This window comes from Thecamonas trahens, assembly GCF_000142905.1.
Source record: "Thecamonas trahens ATCC 50062 unplaced genomic scaffold supercont1.38, whole genome shotgun sequence".
In the NCBI taxonomy this organism is placed as follows: Eukaryota; order Apusomonadida; family Apusomonadidae; genus Thecamonas; species Thecamonas trahens.
In genome coordinates, this window is record NW_013657642.1 from 29,788 (window position 1) to 49,426 (window position 19,639).

The 19,639-nt window shown below is 64.9% G+C and overlaps 10 protein-coding genes across 10 annotated transcripts in view; 5 read left to right on the forward strand and 5 right to left on the reverse strand.

The window, feature by feature from the left end:
• Positions 1–14: 14 nt before the first annotated feature.
• On the forward strand, positions 15–3,581 carry AMSG_07855 (PNPLA7 protein; the record flags this gene model as incomplete). Its single annotated transcript, XM_013900199.1, has 1 exon — positions 15–3,581. The coding sequence occupies one exon, from the start codon at positions 15–17 to the stop codon at positions 3,579–3,581; it is 3,567 nt and encodes a 1,188-aa protein (XP_013755653.1).
• A 244-nt stretch (positions 3,582–3,825) lies between these two features.
• On the forward strand, positions 3,826–4,563 carry AMSG_07856 (uncharacterized protein; the record flags this gene model as incomplete). The annotated part of the gene is made up of 1 exon (XM_013900200.1): positions 3,826–4,563. The coding sequence occupies one exon, from the start codon at positions 3,826–3,828 to the stop codon at positions 4,561–4,563; it is 738 nt and encodes a 245-aa protein (XP_013755654.1).
• A 2,800-nt stretch (positions 4,564–7,363) lies between these two features.
• Positions 7,364–8,530, forward strand: AMSG_07858 (synapsin short isoform; the record flags this gene model as incomplete). The annotated part of the gene is made up of 2 exons (XM_013900201.1): positions 7,364–7,410; positions 7,474–8,530. 2 exons carry the CDS (start codon positions 7,364–7,366, stop codon positions 8,528–8,530), a joined length of 1,104 nt encoding a protein of 367 aa, XP_013755655.1.
• A 16-nt stretch (positions 8,531–8,546) lies between these two features.
• On the reverse strand, positions 8,547–9,122 carry AMSG_07859 (uncharacterized protein; the record flags this gene model as incomplete). The annotated part of the gene is made up of 2 exons (XM_013900202.1): positions 8,547–8,827; positions 9,065–9,122. The coding sequence occupies 2 exons, from the start codon at positions 9,120–9,122 to the stop codon at positions 8,547–8,549; spliced, it is 339 nt and encodes a 112-aa protein (XP_013755656.1).
• A 450-nt stretch (positions 9,123–9,572) lies between these two features.
• Positions 9,573–10,738, forward strand: AMSG_07860 (uncharacterized protein). Its single transcript, XM_013900203.1, has 2 exons — positions 9,573–9,633; positions 9,985–10,738. Exons 1-2 carry the CDS (start codon positions 9,605–9,607, stop codon positions 10,532–10,534), a joined length of 579 nt encoding a protein of 192 aa, XP_013755657.1. The 5' UTR covers positions 9,573–9,604; the 3' UTR covers positions 10,535–10,738.
• A 3-nt stretch (positions 10,739–10,741) lies between these two features.
• Positions 10,742–11,406, reverse strand: AMSG_07861 (peptidyl-prolyl cis-trans isomerase; the record flags this gene model as incomplete). The annotated part of the gene is made up of 2 exons (XM_013900204.1): positions 10,742–11,346; positions 11,388–11,406. The coding sequence occupies 2 exons, from the start codon at positions 11,404–11,406 to the stop codon at positions 10,742–10,744; spliced, it is 624 nt and encodes a 207-aa protein (XP_013755658.1).
• Positions 11,407–11,613: 207 nt separating this feature from the next.
• Positions 11,614–14,768, reverse strand: AMSG_07862 (Na-K-2Cl cotransporter 1). Its single transcript, XM_013900205.1, has one exon. The coding sequence runs from the start codon at positions 13,369–13,371 to the stop codon at positions 11,665–11,667; it is 1,707 nt and encodes a 568-aa protein (XP_013755659.1). The 5' UTR covers positions 13,372–14,768; the 3' UTR covers positions 11,614–11,664.
• A 170-nt stretch (positions 14,769–14,938) lies between these two features.
• Positions 14,939–17,807, reverse strand: AMSG_12105 (uncharacterized protein; the record flags this gene model as incomplete). The annotated part of the gene is made up of 2 exons (XM_013900309.1): positions 14,939–17,583; positions 17,703–17,807. The coding sequence occupies 2 exons, from the start codon at positions 17,805–17,807 to the stop codon at positions 14,959–14,961; spliced, it is 2,730 nt and encodes a 909-aa protein (XP_013755763.1). The 3' UTR covers positions 14,939–14,958.
• Positions 17,808–17,929: 122 nt separating this feature from the next.
• Positions 17,930–19,536, reverse strand: AMSG_12106 (uncharacterized protein). The gene is made up of 2 exons (XM_013900310.1): positions 19,453–19,536; positions 17,930–19,299 (listed from the first exon to the last, which is right to left on the reverse strand). Exon 2 carries the CDS (start codon positions 18,854–18,856, stop codon positions 17,975–17,977), a length of 882 nt encoding a protein of 293 aa, XP_013755764.1. The 5' UTR covers positions 18,857–19,299; positions 19,453–19,536; the 3' UTR covers positions 17,930–17,974.
• Positions 19,195–19,639, forward strand: part of AMSG_07864 (NUDIX hydrolase) — a gene marked incomplete at its 5' end in the record, with an annotated part of 2,069 nt that continues 1,624 nt past the window's right edge. The window contains one exon of the mRNA XM_013900206.1: positions 19,195–19,212. Within this exon, the coding sequence (XP_013755660.1) occupies positions 19,195–19,212 (18 nt within the window). The remainder of the gene's footprint in view (positions 19,213–19,639) is intronic.

The window sequence follows — 19,639 nt, forward strand, 5'->3', positions numbered from 1 at the left end:
GGGCAGAGGAAGAGATGCAGAACATAGGAAAGGGCTGGGCTGCAAGCGCCAAGGCTCAACTGACGTCACTTCCTTCGGCACACCCGCTGGTGGTCCTCTCGGCTTTGGCTCTCACCGTCGGCACTCTGGGGCGGACCCTCATCTACCGCCGCTACGTCCTGCCGTCGCTCAAGGATGCGACCCATGTCGGTCTCACTGTCGCCGTTCCGGGTGATGATCCGCCTGCGTCACCAGACGGTCGTGCTCGTCGCGCCCGTCGCCGGGCAGACTCGGGCACGTCGGCGTCGCCGCTGGCGAGTGCCGCCGCCATCAGACCCTCGATCTCCTTCTCGCTCGATGATCCTGAGGTCTCCGACGCAGAGGGTGTGGCCGATGAGGAGGCTGTGGCGCTGGTCCTCGACGAGTTAGTGGCCCAGCGGCGGGAAATCGGGTTTGATGACGTCTCGCCCACGCCGGGGCCGTGGTACACGCCCGGCCCGGTCGGCGTCGGCGACGAGTGGATCTTGCCCGAGGGCATGGACCGCGAGCAGGCCGCCGGCCTTGGCCTCTCCGCCATTCGCTCGCTCTCGTCGTCGGCAATTGCCCACGATGCGCTCGGGTGCACGGTTGCCGGCCGGCAAGACGCCCTGGCCGCCATCCGCGCCGAGAACATGGGCCCGCTCGCCGCACTGCTGGCGTCGGACCCACTCCTCGCCGCGCTTGCACCCGAAGAGCTGAGCGCCCTGGTCGCCGCCGGTACGTTTGAGACCTTTGAGCCTGGTGAGAGCGTGTGGTCTATCGGCGATCCCGACGAAGACCTCTGCCTCATGCTCTCGGGCTCGATCGTCATCAGCTCGGGCGGCGAGCTGCTCCGGACAGCATCGGCCGGGGAGATCATCACGTCGATCATGTCGGTGCTGGAGGCTCTTGCCGGCGTGCCCTCGGTCTTCAAGACCATCACCGCCCGTGCCGACGCCACCGACGGCGCGTCGCTCCTCCGCATTCCGGCAGCAGCCTTTCGCGCCGTCACCGAGTCGAACGCCTCGGTCCTCCCGCAGCTGCTCGAGGTCATCCTGCTCAAGCTCTCCAAGGTCACCTTCCTCACCATGTACGCCTACCTCGGGCTCACCACCGAGCTTGTCGCGCCGCAGCTGCCCGGCGAGTCGGGCCCGGAGACAAAGGCTGAGTTTGGCGACGAGTCGGTCGCTGATGCACCGGGCGACAGCCGCGACGACAACGACGACGACCAGTCTGTGGCGTCGTCGGCGGCGTCGTCCGAGGCCGCGCTGATCTTTGACGACGTGGCTGTGCAGCTGGCCGAAGCCTTGGGCATCGCGCCAGACTCGGAGGCGGCTCGTGACCTCAAGCGAAACCTGGTGCTCAAGCAGGCAGGGCCGGGCAAGGTCGTCCTCAAGCGCGGTTCTAACGAGACCGAGCTCTGCCTCATTGTCTCCGGCTCGCTGACGGTGTGCATGGTCTCGCTCGAGGGCGCGCACGTCGAGCTGTACTCGGCCGAGCGCGGCGAGCTGTGCGGGCAGCTTGCGGTGCTGACACGCGAGCCGTCGCTTGTGCACGCGTACACCCGCGACGGGTGCGTTGTGGCCATGGTCTCGCGCTCGCTCTTCTGGTCGCTTGTCGATACTGCGCCGACGGTGCTGCAGCACCTGGCGGTCGACGTTCTCCGCCGGCTCTCGCCGCTAGTCCGCTGTCTCGACTTTGCGCTCGACTGGATTCACGTCCGGTCGGGGCAGTGGCTCTACACCCACGGCGAGCCTGCCGATGCCATTTACATTGTGCTCTCGGGCCGGATGCGATCGGTGCCTGCTGGCGAAGAGGCGACACGCGACGCGGTGGCCATGGAGCATGGCCGCGGTGAGTCACTCGGCGAGCTGGAGATGCTTGCCGGCGTGAAACGGACCAAGGCAGCAATGGCCATCCGTGACGCGCAGCTGGTCCGAATCCGCAAAGAGACCTTTGCCTTTATCTGTGCGCGGTTTCCGGTGCTAGCACTGCGGTTTGCGGGGCGGATGTCGCGGCTGGCGCTGGCGGCGGTTGACGACGACGCCGCGCCCGAGCCGCTGGCGGCAGCGCCGACGCCGGGCAAGCCACTGGGCGCCCATGCCCTGCCGCGCCCGGACCAGGCCAACGTGGTGGGGAGGACGAACTCGGTGAAGACCATCGCCGTTGTGCCGCTTGACCACGGTGTGGCCGGCCCCGAGTTTGTGGCCAACTTTGCGTCTGAGCTCGAGCGGGTTCTTGTCCGCTGCGGCCATGCACCGACCAACGGCAAGGGCGTGGCAGTCCTTGACGCCGCGAGCGTCTCGAGCCTGGGCACGGTGGCGCGGATGGCGTCGCCGCACGCGCGGGAGGTTGCACTGATGGACGCGCTCTCGCGGCTGGAGGACGCACATGAGTTTGTGCTCTACCGCACGTCGGTCGTCGGCTCGCGGACCGAGCCTTCTGAGCAGGAGTGGCTCCTCCGAGCCTTCCGGCAGGCCGACGTGGTGCTCTTTGTTGGCTCGACCGGCCCGACGCAGATCCGGTTTGCGGAGCGGATGTTTGAGGAGCTTGCGCTCTCGTCGCGGTCCGAGCTTGTGCTCATCCACCCGCCGGCGACGGTGCTGCCGCGCGGGACCCGCGAGTGGCTCGACGCCCGGCCGTGGATCGACGCCCATCACCACTGCCGCAAGGGCAACGGCGTGCACATGGGCCGGCTGGCACGGCGGGTGACCGGCACCGCGCTCGGCCTTGTCCTCGGTGGCGGTGGCGCCAAGGGCCTCTCGCACCTCGGCATGCTCAAGGAGCTGGAGACACGCGGCTCGGTTGTGGATGTGCTCGGCGGGACATCCATCGGCGCATGCATCGGTGCGCTGTATGCTCAGGAGGAGTCGGCTGCGGCGGCGCTGCGGCGGCTGGAGCCGTTCAACGCGCACATGGCGTCCAAGTGGCGCAAGCTCTTTGACCTCACGTACCCCGCCACGGCCATCTTTACTGGGCGGGCCTTCAACCGCGGCCTCATTGCGCTGCTCGGCCCAGACGCCGACATCACCGACCTATGGATCCCGTTCTTCTGCGTCTCGACCGACCTCACCAAGGGCCGGGTCCGCATCCACACCGAGGGTGTGCAGTGGCGCTACGTGAGGGCGTCGATGACGCTCACCGGGTACCTGCCGCCGATGTGCGACCCGGTCGACGGGTGCACCCTCCTCTGCGACGGTGGCTATGTCAACAACTGCCCGGCCGACATCCTCATCAACCTCCACGCGCCCGGCCGAGTCATCGCCATCGACGTCGGCGCCAAGGACACCTCCGAGGTCACCTTTTACGGCGACGAGCTCTCCGGCTGGTGGGTTCTCTGGAAGCGGTGGTTCCCCTTTACCCAGCCGGCGGCCATCCCGTCCATGCAAGAGATCTCGTCCTCGCTCGCCTACGTCACCGGCCGAGTCCACCTCGAAGACCACGTCATCGGCGCCGCCCACGGCCGGCTCCAGTACTACGCCCCGCCCATCCAGGGCTTTGCCACTCTCGACTTTGACCGCGCCGACGAGATCTACCAAGTTGGTCTCGAGTATGCCCAGCAGCAGGGCCCGGAGTTCTCTTGAACCACCGTCTCTCCACCGCTATCACCCGCTTTGCCCATCATCAACCCATCGTCACCAACACCCCAGCCATCGCCATCACCCATCAGCATCCCCTGATTCGCCCATCCGTACCCCCGACCACCCCCCCCCCCCCCCCTGTCCCGCACCATTCGTGAAGTCTACCAAATTACCACGCCACCCCCCACGCCACGCCACACCACCACACCCCACACACACCACTCAACGCGACATCATCAACTTTATCATGGACGAGACGACCAAGCAGGAGCTTGTGGCAGCATGCCGGGCGGGCGAGATGAAGACTGTGCAGGAGCTTGCGGGCGAGGGAGGCGTGGGCAACAACGAGGTGGAGGTGGATGGCGTGAGTGACACTCCGCTGACGGCGGCGGCTCGTGGCGGCCATGTCGAGCTGCTGCAGTGGCTGATGACTGATGGCGGATGCGATGTGAACAGCTCCATGGATGACGGTTCGACGCCGCTTCACATTGCTTGCTTCTTGGGAAAGATCGAGGCTGCGCAGTGTCTGGTCGAGGCTGGCGGCGCTGTGGTCGACCAGACCGAGCACAACGGTGCCACGCCGCTGTACTTTGCCGCTCAGGAGGGCCATCTGGACGTCATCCGCTGGCTCGTGGGTGACGCCGGTGCCGATGTCAACGTCGTTCGTGAAGGCGGCTGGACTCCGCTCGCTGCCGCCGCTCAGTTTGGCCATCGTGACATTGTCGCCTTTCTCGTGGCAGACGGCGGCGCCGAGGTCGACAAGCCGCTCGATGACGGCGCCACCCCGCTGTACCTTGCGGCCCAGGAGGGCCATCTGGAGCTCGTTCAGTGGCTTGTCACCGACGGCGGCGCAGCTGTCAACCACGCCACTAACGCCGGCGCCACGCCGCTCACCGTCGCCGCAAGCAACAAGCACCTCACCATCGTCCAGTGGCTCGTCACCTCGGGCAGCGCCGACCTCTCCATGGCCGTCGCCGGACGGTAGCTCTCTTCTCACACGCGTTGCGCGAGTTGATAAAGTACCACGCCACTCTGCTCTTTACTCGAGCTGCGCCACATACTGCTTGGCCATCGAGACCGCGGTCGCCGCGCCGGCCACGCCGACAACGTACGAGATCGAGAGCACTGCCGCCGACTGCGCCACCGAGAACACCGTCCGGAGCAGCCACCCGAGAGTGAGCTCCGGGCTCGCCGTCCTGCGCGCCCCGCTGCTGCTTCCAGCCGCGGCCACCGGGCTTCCACTGCTGTGGACGCATCCGTGGGCTTCAAACTCGTCGAGCGCGGCGACAACGGCCGTCGCATTGGTCGTGCACACCGTGATGATGCTCGGGGTCAGCTCGATGTCCGCCACAGAGAGCTGTGCAGGCAGCGAGGACCGGGTGAGGAGCCGGTCGTTGGAGACGACCACAAAGTCGGCGAGGTTGCGGACAGCACCCGCGTCGAGCCCGAGCTCGGCGCCGTCGGCAAGGTCGAACAGCCGCTGGTGGACAGCAGTGAGGAGGTTGGCCATCGCCGCCACCTTTGCCCCGTAGTTGGTCTGGAAGTAAGCCATGAGTCCGTCCGGGTTGGCGGTGAGCACGCCCTGGGCCGCCGCCAGCGCGGCCACGCGAGCAGCCTCGGCCTGGTGGGTCGTGTACGGCACGACCTCGTCGAGCAGCGTCGCCGCAAACGCGTTGTCGCCAGCAGTGTGGCGCGCGAGACCAGCAAGGAGGCTGGCCGTGACCTCGGGGGTCAGTCGCGGTGCTTGCGACGTCGCGCCCTTGAACAGTGCGCCGATGCCGGTCTGCAGCGTCGCGAGGTCGCTGCCAGCGAGGCTGGAGACCCGCGCCGGGTCGTGGAGCGCCGCCGGCTTGCGCCGCGCCACCGCTGTCAGCACAAACGCGACCAGCCGCGGCCAGGCCAGACCCGAGGTCGCCGGCACCGCCGCCGGGAAGCCAATGAGGCCGAGTGCACCGAGCGCGTCAAACTGGCTCGCGATCCACAGAGCCTCGCCGAGCTCGGTCGAGAGGTTCTTCCGGTTCTTGCCCACTAGCATCTGCGAGAGATTGCCGGTCGTGAACGGGAGCACAATCGGGTAGTTCCGCGCCAGCAACTGGAGCAGCAGCCGGCTCCCGTTCCACGACGACGCATGGCCGCGCATGGTCGGGTGGTCGATGACGTGCCGGGCGAGCTTGTCAAAGAGGTCGACCACGCTCGGGAGCTCGCTCACGCCCGACTGGGCCCATTTGTCGAGCACAGCCACAGCTTTGCGCGCCCGCGACGTGGTGCACTTGCCGAGCGGGCCGGCAATGGCATCCAGCATCTGCTCCTCGCTCAGCTTGGCGCTCAGCGCCAGGCGGGCCATGGGCCGCGAGCCGGCCAGCGCCGCCTCGAGCGCCTCGGTCAGCACCATGCCCTGAGCCAGAAAGTTGCCGGGATGCTCCGCCACGGCCGCCGTCACCATATCCCGGACATCGATCCTGGGAAGGACCACGGCGAGCTCCTCCAGCGCGGCCAGAGCCTTTGCCTTGGCTTTCTTCTTCCGCTCGCGCTCCTTGGCGGCGGCCTTCCGCTCTGCCGCCCGCAGCCGTTTCTTCTCCTCGGTAGACATCATGGCCAACCGCTCCGCTCTGCTCTTCTTGGCCTCCTCCGCCTTTTTCGCCTCCTCCAACGCAGCCATCTGTCCGTAAATCGTCGTCTTCCGCGCCGCCGCCGCAGCAGCAGCAGCATGCGCCTGGTCAGACTCCTCCGTCGCCGCCTTGGCCGCCGCGTTGCGCTTCTTGCTCGTCACGTGTGTCCATCCAGACATGGTCGGTATGTTGGCCCTGGGGATGGGGTAAGGTGAGGTGTGTCGCTAGCTGTCGTGCTCCTGTGCGTCGTGTCGCCCTTCCCCTTCCTCCCCCCCCCCCCCCCTCCACCCTCGCGACTCGACCGACGCTGTCACTGGTCGCCGGTCGCCGGTCGCCGGTCGTCGCCGGCCGGTCGCCGGTCGCTGGTCGCCGGATCCAAAGAGCCAATCGGGTCACAAGGTGACTGCAAGACGACGATAGCGATGGCAAGCAACTATATACGTAGGATGGATGGGAGTGTTTTGGGACGGTGGGGGGACATGGGCTTGAGGGGTGGAATGGGCATCGCATCGATTTTATAGTCCGTCGTCTGGTGGCAGTCGGGAGATCAGTGCGATCACGTCGCTGTGTTGTAGCTCACACGGGGCAGTTCTTCCGCTCCACGCCTCATCCACCACACACACACACACACACACACATACATACACACACACGTTTACCCACACTCGCCACGCATGTCGTTTGGATTGCCGATCCGCAATGACCTCGATACATGACCTTGATCAAGCAGATCAGGCCTTGCATGGCGGCGCATCTTTGCGCGCTGACGGCGCGTTATGTCGCGGTCACGAAGCTGATCTTCTCGGAGGGCTGGAACGCCAGGACAAAGGCTGTAATCAAGTTGCGCTTTTCATCCTCCCTCCTCCCTCCCCTCCCTAAAATGAGCATGACACATACGATCTGATCGACGTAGTCGCCAGCCATCGCCAACCAACCCCAACCCCAATCGGGCGCATCTACGTTTTTCGGAAGCCGGGCTCCATCCCCCTCATCTACCCTACCCTCACCCAACCCCTACCACAACCGAGTTCTTCTTCTTCTTCTTCTTCTCCTCCTCCTCCTTCCCCCGCCACCATCGCCCAGCCCCTACCACAGCCAAGATCCCCCCCCCCTCCAACGCCGATCACCTCCCAACCACGGGAAACCACACCGCTCTTGGTTTGGGCGGTACTCGACATGTTTTCGTGGTTCTCGCGCTCGTCGCAGGCGTCCGAGTCGTCATTGTCGCCTCCACCAGAGGCAAGGCCGACGTCGGCTGAAGCTGTGACGGAGCCGAGCGACACGAGGCCTCTGCGACATGTGCTGGTCATCGACACGGCTGCGACGGATTGGGCTGCCACGTTTGCGGCGGCCGACTCGGCCGAGGCTGGCGGCTGGCCGTGGAAGATCGAAGTGACGCAGGCCGAGTGGGCCGATGTCCGAGTGACGGCTGAGACGTCGCGCGGAAAGCGAAAGACGCCGCTGGTGTTTGTGCGCGGTGGCGGGGCGCCGTGCAGGCCGGACCTTGTCCTCGTCCGCAGCCTTGTCCGCGGCCTCACGCCCGATCGCGACTACCGCAACCAGATGTACGCGCTGCGGATGGCTGGCGTGACTGCCGTCAACTCGTGGGAGTCCATCATGAACTGCCAGGAGCGGCCGTGGCTCCATGCGGCGCTGCTCGACCTTGTCGACGCCGTCGGCCACGACGCCTTTCCGCTCATCGACCAGCAGCTGTTCCCTCTCGCGGGCTCGATTTCGTTCCCCTCGTTTATGCCGTGCGTCATCAAGGTCGGCCACGCCGAGGCCGGCTACGGCAAGATGCGGGTGTTTTCCGACAAGGATCTGACCGACGCTTCGTCACTCCTTGCCCTCCACCGCGACTACGCCACCATCGAGCCCTACATCGACGAGGACGCGCGCGAGTACGACCTGCGCATCCAGAAGATTGGCCCGCACATCCGGGCCTACAAGCGGTACTCGCCCAATTGGAAGGGCAACGTCGGCACGGCGCTCATCGAGGAGATAGCAGTCACGCCGGCGTATGCCCGCTGGGCCGAGCTCGCCGCAGGCCTCTTTGGCGGCATTGACATTTGCACCGTCGACGCCATCCATCTGCACGACGGCTCCGACGTCATCCTCGAGGTCAACGACACCGCCTCGGGCTTTATGACCGGCAACGAGTGGGAGGACAATCTCCACGTGGCGGCCGTCGTCCGTGCCCGCCTCGCCGGCGACGACCCGTGTGCTGGCGGCTCGGTCCTTGCTCTCCACCCACCGGTCTCGTCTGAGGGCAATCAGACCGACGCCAGCCAGACCGACGCGGGAGACGTCGACGACGACTCAGACTGGTCATCCGACCAGTGATTCTACCGCCACTCTGTCACGGCTCAACGACCGTGTACAACTTGACCTTGTGCAGGTACTTGTCCTCGCACTCGCGGTCCTTCCGCCAGTAAGTGAACGACTCGCCCTCGCGATCGACGAGCTTGCGGATGTACCCGTTTTCCCACCGCAGCGGCTCGCCGCCGTTGGCCTCGACATACTCCTCCATCGTCTTGTAGCCAACCGATTGCAGCCGAAACGCCTCTTCCACCTCGGGCGACCACTTTTTTGCCCGCACCATCTTCATCCGCGGCCCGCCGCCACGCCCACGCCCACGGCCTCGCCCGCGCCCACGCCCGCGTCCGCGACCGCGACCGCGCCCACGCCCACGTCCTCGCCCGCGCCCACGCCCACGCCCGCGACCGCGCCCACTGCCGGTCCCTGCCGACGGACCAGCGCCGTCATCGCCTCCAACTCCCCCATCATCGCCCCCATCCTTCGGCCCATCCCTCGGCTCGCCGTCGCCACCCGACTCGCCCGCGCTGCCGCCCGCTCCCTCGGCGCCCAGCCCGGCACCGGCGCCGGAACCACTCTCGGGCGTCTGCTCCTCCGACTCGCGCAGAGACTTGGGCATAAGCAAGTCTGTGATGGACATAATGTCGTAGGCGTATAGCGGAAGGAGTGGCTCTTGCGTCTGCTGCGTGTCTGGCTCGCCTGTGTCCGGTCTCCGCCGTCCGAGTTGAGTGCCACCGCGCGCCGCTCGCCGCCCGCCCGCCCACCCGCCCGCCCGCCTACCCGACCACCATCCGATCACCACCCGATGGCCCGATGACCCTCACCGCCCTTGCTCCCCCCGCCCGACCCCCGACCACCTGCCCGACCACCTGCCCGAACACCCATCACACTGCCAACTGCGGACGGATCAATGCCATCGCGGACGGTACCCCTCCAGTCCAAAGCCCTGATCAGCATCCCCTGGCAGTGTCAGTCCCAACTCGATCAACAACCGTAGTTCATGCTGCAGCCTACATCCGGCGTGCTGGCCTCCAGGCCCACATCATTGGCCGAGTCTGTGCCACGCTTCTCTCTCTCTCATTTGTTCAATCAACTCAAACCATGGGGGCCGAAGTGACCAAGATGTGCGGGTACGTATCTGGAGCATACGACCATGTCGTCGCCGCCCTCCCCCCCGCCCCCGCCCCCCTCCTCCCCATCACAACGTAGTCTTGTACCCATGCTGACTTCCACCTCCTCTCCCCGTCTATGGCTGCATCTGGCGGCGGTGGAGTCGGAGACGGCGACCGTTGCGAAACGGTTCCCAAACAGGCAATGAACCACACGTGGGCCTTGACGCATACATGTCGCCGTGGCGTTTTTCCCGGTGGACGCTGGAAAAATTGTTATTGTTGATGGATGCCATTCGCCGGTGTTCTTGGCGACGCTGCTCACCACTCACCCTTTCCTCTCTTCTGGCTTCCTTTCGCTTGGGCGGGCAGTGGCGATGCGGATGGCGATGGCATTCCCGATGCGCTCGAGGACATGATGGAGGACCTCAGCTTAGACAAGATCATCGAGGCTATCATGGACGCACTGGAGCGTGGTGTGCGGTTTGCGGTGGAAAAGGCATCAGCTGTCGGCGGCTTTCTCAACAACCCCAAGATCCACATTCCCTGGCCGGAGCGGTTCACCAAAGTCAAAGAGAAGCTGGAGAAGATCGGCTTCCGCGACACCATTGCCGAGTTTGTCGAGTCGCTCAACAGCGCTGCCGAGCGCGCAGCGGGCTCGGCCGTTGACATCTTTGTCGGCGCCATCCGCGGCCTCTCCTTTGACCGCGCCCGCGAGATTCTCGACGGCGGCGCCGACGCATGTACCGCCTTTCTGCGCGAGATGTGCTACGAGCCGCTCAAGAACATGTTCAAGCCCATCGTCGATGCTGCCCTTGAGGCCGTTGACGTCACCGCCATGTGGGACAAGCTTGTGAAGGCGTACAACAAGATCCTTTCGTCGACGACATCCCGGTCGACTTTCTCGACGACTACGCTGTGACCAAGGCTATCTCGGGTCTTTTTGAGCTGATCAAGGACAAGGAGGCCGAGATCCGGGCTAACCCCGCCGGCGAGGGCTCTGAGCTCCTCGAGTCTGTCTTCTCCCAGGCCGCGGGCTTTGCCGGCGCCTCTGGATGATGTGATGCTCCTCCGCTCCCCGCCCGCTTCCCGCGCTCCTGTCCACCATTGAAAGCTACGTGCTAGAGCTTTACATCTCACCGCACTCGGTGATGACGCACGCAACCTTGGGCTGGTTCTGCGGCGTGGTGGGAACGGCCTCGAGCTTGCGGACCGTGAGCATGCCCTCAATGACGCGGCCAAAGACGACGTGGACGCCATCGAGCCAGTCTGCCGCTGCGGTGGTGATAAAGAACTGGCATCCGTTCGAGTCCTTGCCCGAGTTGGCCATGGAGAGGAGGCCCGGCCCGGTGTGCTTGATGTCAAAGTTCTCATCCTCAAACGAGGCGCCGTAGATGGAGAGCGAGCCGGTGCCATCGCCCGCCAGAAAGTCGCCGCCCTGGATCATAAAGCCCTTGATGACCCGATGAAAGGGGCAGCCCTTGTACCCAACAGGCTCGCCCATCTTCTTGAACTCACCCGTGCAGAGCTGCCGGAAGTTCTCGGCCGTCCTCGGCACCACGTCAGCAAACAGCTCCATTTTGATCCGCCCGGCCGCCTGCCCTCCGATCGACACGTCAAAGAACACAATCGGATTGTCGTTGACTCCAGGCGCCTGCGGCTTCTCCGCCATGCCCGGCACCGCCACCACGGGCTCGCCCGTCACCTCGCCGCCACCGCCGCCTACCGCGCTGCCTCCCTCCACCGCTCCGCCTCCTCCAGCCACAGGCCCGCACTTGGTCCAGCACTCGCCATGTTGTTCCAATATATATCTCTTGCTCCTCCCTCTGCTACTGCTGCTACTGCTGCTGCTGCTGCTGTTGTTGCTGCTGCTGCTGCTGCTGCTCCTGCTTCTCACCGAGTCGCTCTCGCCTCGCCTCGGTAGCTGCTCTCCACCAATCAATGAAAAGTCGAGTGTTGCCGCCTTGCCCCCCCCCCCCCCCCCCCTCCCCCTCCCCCACATTCTCATCCCATCCCATTCCTTCAATATACCCCTTGCTCCAGGACCAAAGGTCAAGAGTAGTATGTGAGCACATCTTGGTGCGCGCCACGGACAAGGACGGTGGGAACATCGCCGACGACGTGCATCTCGTTCCACGCCAGCCAGACATCGTCGGGCACAATGCTCGCGGGCAGCGGCATGGTGACGATGACCAGGCCGGCGTCCGACGACATTTCGCGGAGAAGGTCGCGCTGCCGGAGCAGCTGGCGGGTCTTGGACGAGATGCGGGTCTCGGACGCGGGTGCCACCTCGCTCCATTCCCTCAGCGAGCGCTCCGACGGCTCGAGCGTGAGATCGACGACCTCGGTCGAGGTGTAGGGGATGCGGAATCGGGTGAGCATCCGCTGCAGCTTGGGGAGGAGGACGTTGAGCGACTTGGACGTCTCGTTGCCGCACTGCAGGCCACCGGCAATGATGCGGAGCGAGCACTTGCGCCACTCCTTGTTCTGCCGCAGCAGCCACGCCATGAGCAGCGGCAGCCCACCGTCGGCGGCCATCCACCACACGTCGATCCGGCCCGAGACCGGGAGCGCGTCCGGAAAGTTGGGCACTGGCGCCCGGACAAGGACCGTCGAGTAGTCGAGGACCAGCGCCTCGCGCACCGTCCGCACAAGCTCGCTGTCCGCTCCCGACCGCGTCGTCGGCAGCTCGAGCACAATCGTGTTGGGCCGGAGCTTGCCCACTCCGGCCGTCTGCAGCAGCAGCCGGTGGCCCGACTGCAGGTCCGGCGCAATGACCGAGTCGATGAACCCGGTGATTCCGGCGTCGACCAGCAGCGTCGATGTCCGCATCTCGAGATACTCTTCAAACGCCGTGTCAAAGCTCCCCACCACCACCGCAGAGACCTCGAGGACTCCGTTCGAGACCCGTGCAAAGAGGTCCGCAAACCGCACAAGTGTCATCGACCGCTCCGACCCTGGGTCATCACAGAGGACAAGGAACGCCGGCCGGTACGTCTTGACATGCTCCCGCGTCACCTCCAGTCGCGCAGTCTGCTTCAGCGCGTCGAGGTAGATCTTGGCCTGCCGCGCAGAGCCCCAGTTGACGTCGTTCTCCTGCCAGTCCACGTACTTGTACAGCAGCATCGCAGCCGTGAGCGTCGCCAGCGAAAAAATGTAGTTGATGACAAACATGAGCACAATGCACATAAACGTGCCCGCGAGCGCCACCCACCGGTTAAAGTACGTAAACGACGGCCGCCACCCGGGCACCTTGGCCGTCGCTGTCGCAAAGCACGCGTAGTTGATAAACGCGTACGAGATCATGAAAAAGTTGGTGATCAGCGGCGCAATCGCGTTGAGGTCGCCGATGCACATCACCGCTCCGGCAATGAGGAACGTGAGCACGTACGCCCGGACTGGCTCGTTGTTGGCACCGCGGCCCTTGGCAAACGCCACAAGCGCCGGGAACAGCCCGTCCTCGCACACAGCCTGGAACACCCGCGGCGCACCCACAAGCGCCGCAAGCGCAGACGAGAGCCCCGCCGCAAAAATGCCCGCAATGATGAGCGGGCCGAAAAACGCAGACTGGATCATAATCTCATTGTTGTGCAGGAGCCCGCCGGGTGTCGTCCCGGGCACCTCCTTCACAAGCGTCGCCCCGAGCATCCAGATGAGCACAAGGTACACCACACCCGACACAGCCACAGCCGCAATCGTTCCGCGCGGAATAGACAGCTGCGCGTCCTTCAGATCACCCGAAATGTTGGCTCCGGCCATGATGCCCGTCGACGCCGGGAAAAGACCGAGAAGAGCGTAAAGAACGACTCGTTTCGCCACTCGGTAGACATGTTCTCAGACAGCGTCGCTGACGAGTACGACGTAAAGCCGAGGTTCGCATCGCTCTTGCCAAACGTGCCCACCACGTACGAGAGAATCGAAAAGACAAGCAGCACAAGGAGCGTGAGCTGGAACTTGACCACCCATGCCACTCCGATCATCGCAATGATGATGAGAAAGACGAGTGCAATGAGCGCCACAAGCGTCTGGTCCCAGCTCCCGCCCTTGCTCCAATTGTAGTTGTCCGGAAACACAGACTCGACCACTGTCTCGGCAAAGCCCACAAGATGGAGCGAGACCGCTCCGGCGTTAGCAATCGAGAACAGGATCCCAATCGCGCCGCCAAACTCGGGCCCGAGCGACCGCGAAATCATAAAGTACGCTCCACCCGAGAGCACCTCGCCATTGGTGCAGATCGCACTGAGCGATAGCGTCGTGATCGACGTCACAATCATGCACGCCACAACAATGAGCGACGCGTACCACACCCCGCCGTGGCCCACCATCCACCCCAGCCGCAGAAACATGAGCACTCCCCAAATGTTGAGCAGGCACCGTGCAAACACTCCTTCAAACGTCCCAAACTTGGTCTTGTTGCCGCCACCGGCTCCGGCCTCGCCGTCGCCGCCGTCACCGCCGTCGCCGTCGCCGTCGGCCACGGCACCAGCTCCCGTCAGCGCCTCTCGGATCGACGGCCGCTTGGTTCCCGACCGTCGAAAGTAGATTGTGTCCGGATGCGCGTCGATGAGCGTTTCATACCGCGACTGGACCTCCTCGGGCAAGTCGTCCACCCGCGGCGTCGCCTGCATCCCGCTCCCACCCGAGCTCAGTCCCGGCGCCAGCGCAGTGACCTTGACCGCAGACAGCGGGACAGAGAGCGGGAGATGGGTCGATGAGCCCGAGGTGCCCAGCGGGAGATGCCCTCCGCTCGTTGCCTCCTTTTTCTCTCCGATGCTCTTTCGCCCGCTCCTCTGCCCAGCAGCTGGAGTGCGGGCACCACGAGAGCCGCGGCCGTTGCCACCACTCCCACTCCCATGGCCACTCCCATGGCCACCGCCATGGCCACCACGAGAGGAACCGTTGTTCGCTACACCGCTTCCTTGGCCACCACTCTTCCTTCTCCTCCCACTCCCACTCCCACCACCACCGCCTTCGCCTCGGCTGGACTGGCTCGCTGTCGCACCCTCTCCGACTCGGACACTCTCGCTCGTACTCGCCTTGCCCCAGGGACAACCTCCTCCACCTCGTCGTACGAGTAGGTGTATGAGTAGCCCGAGTACATGTCGGACGTCCACCCGGACATGCTGTATCAAAGACCTCGCCCGTCCTTCTTTGCGGGTGAGGTGAGCCCCCTGTCGCCTGTCCCCCTCCCGCCTCCGCACTCGTCCCTCCCGCCGTCTTTGCCAATGTTACCGGGTGGCGGTAAAACGGACGGTTTTCCTTGGACTCGGCTTGGAAAATTGATGGCAAAAAAGAAACCCCCTCAGAGACTCACTCTCAACCTAGCTCGCAGGGGAACAGCCATTTTTATTGGCGGGGAGCAAAGCCAAAGGCGGCGAGCAGCTTGCCGAGCGTGTCCTTGTCCTTGAAGATGATGAGTGAGCACATGACAATGAGGCCGCCGACAAGGCCGACAGCGCCGACGCCGACAGCGACGCCGAGCGGGAATGACTCGGCGTCGCCCTGCTCTTCAAAGTTGTCCACAAACTCGTACGTGCATCCCGTCTTGGAGACCGAGCCAAAGGCGCCGGTGATGACGAGGGCGTAGTTCTGCGGGCCCGACGGGACATTCCAGCCCTTGACCTGAACCTTGTACGTGGTGCCCGAGATAATCGACGACGGTGCCAGCACGGCTTGCTCCACTGTGTTGCGGGTGTCGCGCTTGGTCACCCAATTTCCGGTCTGCGTCTTCTCGTCGGTGCCCATGTAGAGGTTGAGGTCGTTGACGAGCGCGATCGACGACGACGGCGAGCCCGGCACGTCCGACCACACCAGCGTTGCCTTGAGCGACTGCGCGTTTGTCACGCCCGAGATGCAGTAGTTGACAGTGGCGTCGGTTGAGACTTGCATCGAGTCGTCGACGTACAGCGCGTGGCTCGACGACGCAAACTTGAGCGCATTGTCGAGCTGGACCCGGCCAAAGCCCTGGAAAATGGACGGAATCGACGTGAGCCGGACGTACGTCCCGTTGTTGCCAACGTCGATCTCGCCGGTGAGCGGCACAGCAGAGTTGATAAGCGTGGCCTTGACTAGCGCCGCCGATGGCATGAGTTGGGCGCTGGCGCTAGCGCTGCCGGACGGGTAGTAGCCGCTGAGGTAGTACTGGCGGACGAGCGCGGCGAGGCCGGCCATGGTCGGGCATGCCATCGACGTGCCGGCCATCGACAACAGCGCCGCCTGGTTGGCGCCCGACGGCGAGCCGGTGGCGCAGTGCTCGGCCGAGTTTCCGCCGCCGTCAGAGTGCGCCGACACAATGTCCTGCCCGGGCGCCATGAGGTCTGGCTTGAGCCGGCCGTCGGTCGTTGGCCCGCGCGACGAGAACGGCGCCACGTTGACCTTGTCCCACCGTGAAGGCGAGTTGCGGATCGACGACTCAATTTTTGACCGGCAGCAGTACTCCTGCGCAGCCTTGTTGGCCGTGCAGCAGTCTGAGATGCCGGCATCGCGCGCCACAGCATCGCGCTCGTCCCAGTCGTAGTAGTTGAGCGCGTCCACAAAGCCATCGTTTGACGTCTGCGACGCGCCCACCGCAAGGCACGACTTGGACGTGGCCGGCGAGCCCACGTTCGACGTGATCGACTCGGGCGAGCCGCCATCGTTGCCACCCGCCACAAGAACGAGCATGTCCTGGTTGGTGTTCATGAACCGGTCAACCTCGGCCGCAGACGAGGTGTACGACGGCGACGACGAGCCCCACGAGTTGGAGTGAATCCGTGCTCCCGACGCGTATGGGTTGGGAAAGAGGCCCGTGTTGAGATCGCCCGGCACCGCCAGCCCGCCGCCGGTCTCGCCGATGTCCGTAAAGTAGACCTTGGCAGCTGGCGCCTGTCCGGCCCAATCGGCTACCGGCGACGACGAAGACGCCGTCGCCCCGGCCACAGACCCGACCACGTGCGTCCCGTGCCCGTTGACATCATCGGTCATGTCATTGCCCGGCGCAACCTCGTACGCAATGATCTTGCGGTGGCTCGGCCCGGGCTGCGACACGCTGCTGTCGTAGAACATGCAGTTGTCATAGTCAAGGCCTGAGTCCGCCACTCCCACAACCTCCCCGGCCCCGTCGAGCCCGGCTGCCGTGATTGGCGTCTGCCCGGCCGTCCCAGACTGGGTGATGCCGCGCGCAAACTTGTTCCGCAGCGCGAAAACAGGCGCAAACTCAATGTGTTGCACCGCCGCATCGCGCGCCAGCGCCTGCACAAGGCCCTGCTCCACAAACGACTGCAAAGTGACCACAAGCTTGGACGGCGACGCTGCAGCAACGTTCACCCCGCGGAAGCCAGCAGCCTCCAGCCGCGCCTCCACTGCCGCCGCATAGTCGCCCGCCGCCGTCGAGCTCGCAGCCTCGGGTGCGCCTTCGGCAAGTAGCACAAACAGCTTGCTCCCGTGCATGTGCTTCGAGTACCCGCCCCGCGGCATCTCCGCCGGCGCCTTGCTCGCCGACAGCGTCGTCTGAACATCGCCCGGCAGCGAGACAAAGGTCGCCACCTCGGCGTGGACCTTGTACTCGGGAAGAAACGGGCCAACCCACCGGACAACTGGCAGGCCCTGGATTTCCAGTGCTTCGCGGCCCGAGCAGAACACAAGGTACGAGTGATGCGGGAGGTACGACCCCAGGCTCACGCCTAGCGCCGCCATCTCGCCCACAAGCTTAGCCTTAGCATCGTCGTCCAGCCGCCCACTAACATGCACCACATGAAGCGACCGCTCCTGCGAGAGCCCAGCCTTGACCGACGGATCCACCCATGCACGGACCGATGCCGCCAGCTGGTGCCCGGCTCCATCGCTCCGCCGCACGCCAACCACGTCAGGCGTCGTCTCCAGATCCACCAAGTGCGAGTGCAGCGCAAGCGTGTGCGGATGTGCGTTACCGTCGGTATGTGCATACGCCTCCGACTCGATGAACCGCCGCGTCAGCTCCTCCTCTGTGTACGGCTGTGGAGCAAAGAAGGGAGGGGTAGGGGGGGGGGGGGGTGTCAGTAAAGGTCGTCAACTCGCGACCTCGTCCCCAACCTCTGCTTGCGGCTCTGCCGAACAACCAGCGGCCAACGTACTGAATACTCCCGGAAGGGAGCAGCGTGTGTGGGTGCAGTGAGGACCGCCACCAGGGCCAAGGCTGCAACCGCAGCGACTACCAAACGTGTCAAGGTGTCCGGCATGAGAGGTGTGACCACAAACCAGTGTTACGTGTGTGTGTTGGTGCGGTGCGGCTGCGGGGCTGCGGGCGCCACGCCGAGAGAAAAACCGGCTGGCGACCACCAACAAGGCTGTAACAAGCTGCGACTTGCTCGGGGGTACACTGCGGGATGGTTGGCTGCCTGATCGGCTACTGGGGTGTACCGCGGCTCTGAGCCGCCTCCATGGCGGCCTGGCGGGCGGAATCGACGCACTGCTTGTCCCACGAGCCTGCGGTGCGGACAAGGGCGTCTTCGGCCTGCTCCTCGTACGAGTAGAACGAGTACGATGACGAGGCGTCGATGGGAAAGTCGGCCGGCGGGTGGATCGGACCGGCATCAGGGCGCGGCCGCTGCTCTCGCTGCTGTCGCGGCGCTGCGCCGACGCTGGGAAGATCGAGTTCAGAGTCGGCGACGCCTGCGAGCGCGAGCTGCTTGGCGAGCCGGCGCTTGCCCTTGCGAGTGCGGACGTGCCGGACCGGAGCGTAGTACGAAGGCATTCGGACGGTGGTGTTGGCGTAGGTGACTGGTGTGTTGGCCGTGGGTGCAGAGGTAGCGCCTCCAGCCGCAGGCTTGTCCGACTCGGCGTCGACGGCGGCGGCGGCGGCGGCAGCGGCGGCAATGTCGGCGTCGAGCTGGGCGATGGCGGCAGCCTTGCGGTCGGGCGGCGTGACCTCAACCCGCGAGATCTTGCCGTCGCGCATCCAGATGACCCGGTCTGCAAAGGCCTTGAGGTTGACGTCGTGGGTAACCATGATGAGCGTGATGCCGTCGTCGATGTTGAGGTCGAGGAGGAGCCGGACGACGGCGTTCGAGTTGACAATGTCGAGATCGCCGGTCGGCTCGTCAAGCAGCAGCAGGTCCGGCTGGTTTCCAATGGCGCGCGCGATGGTCACTCGCTGCTGCTCGCCACCAGACAGCATCGACGGGTAGTGGTTGAGCCGGTGGCCCATGCCGACTTGCCGGAGCACAAGCTCGGCCCGCGCCTTGCGCTCTGACGGCGAGAGCACGCCCTTGAGAATCATTGGGAGCATGACGTTCGAGACTGCATCGAGCGAGCCAAGCAGGTTGAAGGTCTGAAAGCAAAAGCCAGCCGATTGAGCCGAATGTTGGCCAGCTCCTTGTCCGACGTCGAGTTGGTCACCCGCAAGCCGCCAATGACCACCTCGCCCTTGGTAGGGCGATCGATGGTGCCCACAATGTTGAGCAGAGACGTCTTTCCGCCGCCGGACGTTCCAAAGATGACCACAAACTCTCCTCTGCGAATCGACGCCGACACGCCCCTCAACGCCGGCACGCCTTCCACGCCCAGCAAGTACGTCTTGTGCACGTTCTTCAGCGACACGATGATGTCCTCGTCCACCTCGCCACCATGCCCGCTCTCCGATCCGTCATCATCCGACCATCCCAGTCCACACTCTGACTCGCTCTCAGACCCACTATCTCCCTCTGCTCTGCCGCGCTTCGGAGCGTATGCCTGTGTTGCACAAGGTGGTGGTGGTGGGAGGGGGAGGGGGTGGGAGGGGGGGGGGGTGAGAGTGGCGTCAGCCTGGGGAACATGCCAAGGAGAGGGAGGGAGAAGGGCGGGGGGGGGGGGGGGGGGGGAGGGCGAAGAGGAAGAGAGGCGTACATCCACTCCAACTGCTCCGTAAGGGTTGTCGTCGGCCATGGACAGCGATGAAGGGAGGGGAGAGAGAGAGGGAGAGAGAGAGGTCTACTTACTGATGGCGTATGTGGTCAGCGGTGTGTTCGTGACCAAACTGGGGGGGGGGGGGAGAGGGGGGTGTGAATCGTTGGTGAACCCCCCCCCCCGCTAA